The sequence below is a fragment of the Sitodiplosis mosellana genome, unplaced genomic scaffold (genome assembly GCF_009176505.1).
Source record: "Sitodiplosis mosellana isolate CC-2019 unplaced genomic scaffold, AAFC_SMos_1.0 Smas_scaffold_6102, whole genome shotgun sequence".
Taxonomy (NCBI): domain Eukaryota; kingdom Metazoa; phylum Arthropoda; class Insecta; order Diptera; family Cecidomyiidae; genus Sitodiplosis; species Sitodiplosis mosellana.
Window position 1 is genome coordinate 828196 of NW_022601343.1, and position 5452 is coordinate 833647.

The 5452-nt window shown below is 37.8% G+C and overlaps 1 protein-coding gene across 1 annotated transcript in view; it reads left to right on the plus strand.

Annotated features, from left to right (window-relative positions):
* The window catches only part of LOC129573564 (protein gooseberry-like), a 4900-nt gene extending 1109 nt beyond the window's left edge, over positions 1–3791 (plus strand). The window contains exons 2-4 of the mRNA XM_055454209.1: positions 1486–1899; positions 2032–2863; positions 3142–3791. Coding sequence (XP_055310184.1) covers positions 1486–1899; positions 2032–2863; positions 3142–3310 — 1415 coding nt within the window. The 3' untranslated portion in view covers positions 3311–3791. The remainder of the gene's footprint in view (positions 1–1485; positions 1900–2031; positions 2864–3141) is intronic.
* The last annotated feature ends 1661 nt before the right edge of the window (positions 3792–5452 follow it).

Genomic DNA, 5452 nt, shown 5'->3' on the forward strand with positions numbered 1-5452 from the left:
CTCTCTCTCTCTCTCTCTCTCTCTCTCTCTCTCTCTCTCTCTCTCTCTACATGCGAAATGGACGTTTCCATTCGAATTTAATCATGCAAAAGAAAAATCGAAATGATCTGAGTGAAAAGGCAATTGACGGCAAGAAGAAGAGAATCAAGGCGAGCATTTTCAGAAAGGGGCTCCATTGTATTATCATCGATTCCATTGCTTTTTCAATCGTCGTGCATTCATTTGTAAATAAACAATAGCAACACTCTTCACTCTTGAATTGATTAGCCGATGTTGCTCATATTTTCCCACGTGGTCATAGTTGTTGTTAATTGCTGATCCTGTTTGGTCTAAACTCGTAATTGAATTGGAATTGTACAATGCAATTTAACGAACAGGTTCATCCCACCCATGGGAATCGACGGCAAGCAACGTAAATACAATCAATGAGTGCTTGAAGAAAAAAAATCATAACAAAAACCAATTCGACGGAGAAAATATTAAGAAACTACTGAAAATGTCGAATGCAACATTGGGACATACCAAAGCAGAAAAATTCCATTGAATTGTGTGATCAATGTATTATTGTGTGCTCTGAAATCCATCTTGGATCTAGCCGCTCTCAAGCCGCACAACAACACAAAAATGCCAAGCAACAATTGAAATGAGAAGAATTAAACAATTTGTGAATAGCCTTGATTGTCCAATTGATATGTTTTTATTGTGCATTTGGTTTTTCGTTTTCTTCTCTCCCTCTTCCTCTGTCTTCGGATTTCATTAGGCGATCAGTTAGGTCATAGGCCGTTTGTAGCTTTGAATGTTGAACATACAAACGCCCTTCAATATTTCAAAATAGAAAATATGCTGTCGATATTCAACTCAATCTGTTTTTTCTTCGACAAAAATCAAAAGAAAGAATTACTTCATCAAAAGATCATCCAATTCCTTTCTATTAATAGCTTCTAATGCACTTTTTTTTCTCTCTCTCTCTCTCTGGTTTGCTTCACCTTTGTGAATGTCCATTAAATTGTTTGTCATTTGTTTAAGAACAGAACAGAGAACAATGCACACATAAATAGATCTGACCCATTTCTTTCGTTCGTTCGTTCGTTTTTGTTTTGAGCGGTTTTGCACGGACAATTAGATACAAAAAATATTTGAGCTTGAGCTGCCCGAGTTGAGCTGTTTATTTGAGAGATTGCGAGAAATATAAACAAACAGGCGTATGCTGGTTGAATAGTGATTTTGCGAAAATCCCATTTCCAATGTCAATACGACATAAATTGTGACACTTATCTAGATAATTTTGTCATTCGTTGAGATTTCGATTCAATAGAAAATCTGTTGTTTTGAATACCATTTTGTAATTCGCCATTTGTGAATCTCTTACTGATGCTGCTGCTGATGTCTATTGTTATTGCATAAATTTAAAGTAATTTAACAAGAGAAAAAACCCATTGTAATAATTGTTGTTCTTGGTTTCATTTTATTCTGAATAAATAACAGGTCAAGGAAGACTTAACCAACTCGGTGGTACGTTCATCAATGGCAGACCATTGCCAAATCATTTGCGCTTGAAAATCATTGAGATGGCCGCTAAGGGCGTCCGACCATGTAACATTTCACGCCAATTGCGTATCTCGCACGGTTGTGTATCGAAAATTTTGAATCGTTACCAAGAGACTGGCTCCTTCCGTCCTGGTGTGATCGGCGGATCCAAACCACGTAACACAACGCCGGAAATCGAGATAAAAATTCAGGAGATCCGTAAACAAAACCCAAATATGTCGGGTTTCGAAATCCGAGACAAACTCATTCAATTGGGCATTTGTGACAAAAACTCCGTTCCATCTCAATCATCGATCAATCGCTTGTGCCGTGACGGACATTCGGACAGTTTATCGAACAGCGGCTTAATTGGTAAGTTTTCACAAATTGATTTTTTCGCTATTTGCATGCAAATCGAATGCATTTTAAATGACCTGCCTCAATTTCATGAGAAATTAGACGTTCTTTTGCTAAGTTTTCCATTTGAATTCTTTCGTTAAACAGGCAACTCGTCATGTGGCGACGAAAGTTCTGGCGAAAGTGATATTGACTTCGAACCGGGTCTATCTTTGAAGCGTAAACAACGCCGTTCACGTACCACATTCAGCAACGAACAATTGCAAGAGCTCGAGAATTCATTCGCAAAGAACCATTACCCAGACGTTTATTTGCGTGAAGAATTAGCACAAAAAACCAAATTGACTGAGGCTCGTGTCCAAGTTTGGTTCTCGAATCGTCGTGCACGTCTACGCAAACACTCGAATTCACATGAAATATCGTCATTGCCCGAAGGCTTAGTAAATTTGCCATTGCATCTTTCATCACAATTTCCACAGCACCATCATCATTCGTCGTTGTCTACATTGTCCGAGAGTGCTGCGTCGTCGATGCCATTGTCATCGTCATTGCAATGGCCATCGTCCGGAATAAATTATAACATGAGCTCACAACAAACTGGCGCCCATCACTTGAACACCCTTCAATACAATCCAAACTCTTATGGTCACCATTTCAATGCATCATCACTTTTGGCCGCAAACAATAATCCAGCATCGCTCAGTCCACCATCCAGCACATCAGCCAGCCCACATTCGCTCAGTCCAGTCAGCAGCACACCAAACAGTATCGGACACGTTCCATATGCATCTTCAATTGATTCGGCCAATCAATTATCATCGGGTTTCGGACATGCATCTGCTAATCAATCGAGTGCATACAACAGTTTGGCTGCAGTTTCAAGCGGATATCAACCACATCCACATGCCCACACAACAATGACCGATAGTAGCCATTGGCGTTCACATGCACCACGATCACTCGAATGGGATACTTATAGGTAAATATCGATTTAATCAATCACATCAATTCACACGAACATAAAGGGCGCAACAAGTTCCGTGTGCAATTTACCTTGAACTGGGGTCATTTTGAAATCCATTTGAACGAATTGATTTAACATTTTTCTTCTATGTGCACTGAGATGTCTATATTTTGCTGCGCGTTAATTTTCGCCATGTGCACTTCATAATTTGCTTTTAATAATGGCGATAAGCATGTTGAGCTCGTTTTCAGTTGAAATTAATGTTTGTTTTCGTTTCTCTCATCTAATTTTAGCCCGTTCTTTGCAAGCAACATGAGCTCATACCCAACATCCAGCACGTCCACATCACCAGCCGGCTCATCAATTGCATCCAGTATCGGTGAAGTGAAACCACAAATCACATCCAATTACCCATATTTCGGTCAATTCAATCTGGACTGGAAAACCGAGGGACATCTCTGAATGATGATGTGATGCGATTCAAATGCATCGTCTATAGTAAAATCGATAAAAGTATATAATGTAATGTTTTATTTAATTAGATTTTTTAATTACTTCTAAGTTATCATTTTCACACATTTTCATAAAAACCATTGAGCTTGAGTTGTGTGAGAGAATAAAATTGCACAGCTCGAACCCCATTTTTTTCCTTTCGCTCACCGTTATTTTAAGGCAGACTTAATGTTACATCCTTAATCGCATTGGTTTTATGCTCTTCGCATTATTAGCTCTAGTAAGATATTATATTTTTAGGTTCTAGCTCAATTCAAACATGAAAAAAAATCGACCAAAATCAAAATATCGCTACTTCAAGTGGTATTATTATTATTAAGCGAAAACATTTTCAAGGATTCAAGATGTTTTCATTAGTGCTATTGAAGTCATGTTTATCGTTCTATATTTCATATACGAAACAACAAATAGTATTGTATTAAGAATAGTTTTATTTCATCTTAAGGTCAACCTTTTTGGGAATGAAATAAAGATTTATGGATAAAATCAAAATGAAATGGTTTCTTTTTTTATAGCCCGAAGCATTTTTCTTGGTGTTTGTTCCTTCTCTCTCTCTATCTCTCTCTCTCTCTCTCTCTCTCTCTCTCTCTCTCTCTCTCTTCATTTTCTGCATTGTAAATGCACTGTCGATTCGATTGATGCGGGTAAGTTTTCAGGTGAAAAGCAGCCCATGAATTATAGACGTTTATAGGCAAATTGTATGGATGAACATTTATCACGTAGCCAAATACTCAACGAGCTCAATCGGATCGCTTTTTCAACATTCCGACAAATTTGATGTTATAACAAATGACCACACGTCCACGTAATGCTTTATCGTAAATCTTCACACCAATTGATTTGCTACTTCGTAAACGAATGCTCGTTTTTAATTACCTGTATACACAATCTTTGCATTTGATATTTGACGAGAACTGAAATTGAACCTGAAGTTTTTTTTCTCTCTTCTAACTAATTCACGAAGGCGGAAATGAAAGAAAATTATGAAGCATGCGATGCAATAATGAATGGGATTTTTTTTTTCTTCTATTCCCATTCTTCACTCGGTTTCGTTTATGAATCGATACACATTACCGTCAAGCCAAAACCGTGTACAAAGTAGATCGATTGACGCGAACGAAAAACTTCAAATCATTGCTCTATTATGCATTTCATTCAAGACAAAGCCAAGTACTTCGATCGGGGTATGCGTTCAACATAAGTATTACGGCAGCAGTCTTTAAATCGTCTTTCACCGTCACATGAGAGAAACCTGGAAGCGTGATCCATTTCCAAAAGACTAACAAGTCAAATATTAAAATAATTTCAATTCGTACACAGGATGGTGTTGTTTCTTTGCCACATTTTGTTTCGTTCCCATTTCCATATTATCTAGCTTTTGAATCGCGGATATTTGTGGTGTTGTTGTTGCTGTGCTTTTTTCTTCATTCACCATTTTAATGCCGGCTCACCATGACCATTCGGGTAATTTACAATTACGTTTTAATGGACAAGATTTATTGTAACCGCGCGCATATGTGGGTATAGAAGAAAAGTGAAAAGAGGAAGGAAAGAGGTGAACGAAAATAACAAAAGAAACCAACAAGACGAAACATTAATTATTATGTTTTATCATTTTGTTTTTGTTTCTCTTTTCTCTCTCTCTCTCTCTCTCTCTCTCTCTCTCTCTCTCTGTGCGTGTGTGTGTGTGTGTTTTTGTTTCATTTTCATGATCATGAGCTGCGCTTTTTTTCTCATTACTATTTGAAGTAATAATATCTAACCACGCCTCAAATGCACAACGCACATCATTTGTGTGCTCAAGCTGTCCGATATGTCCGAACTTATGTAAATAACGTACACGTAAATGAATAATTACCGACAGCGATCGAGAGAGAGAGAGAGAGAGAGAGAAAGAGAGAGAGAGCGGGGAAGAGCGCGTAATAGAGAGAAATGTGTTCATGGTAAGTGGAAGTTTTGGCCAAAACGAAAATTCTGTGTCAAAAATATGATACATTTTTCAGTGAGTAGTGTCAAGTGGCGGCCAATATATGTGCGTGTATGGAGGAAAAAAGTACAAGAAACGGATATTTGAAGTAGCACTTGCCACAT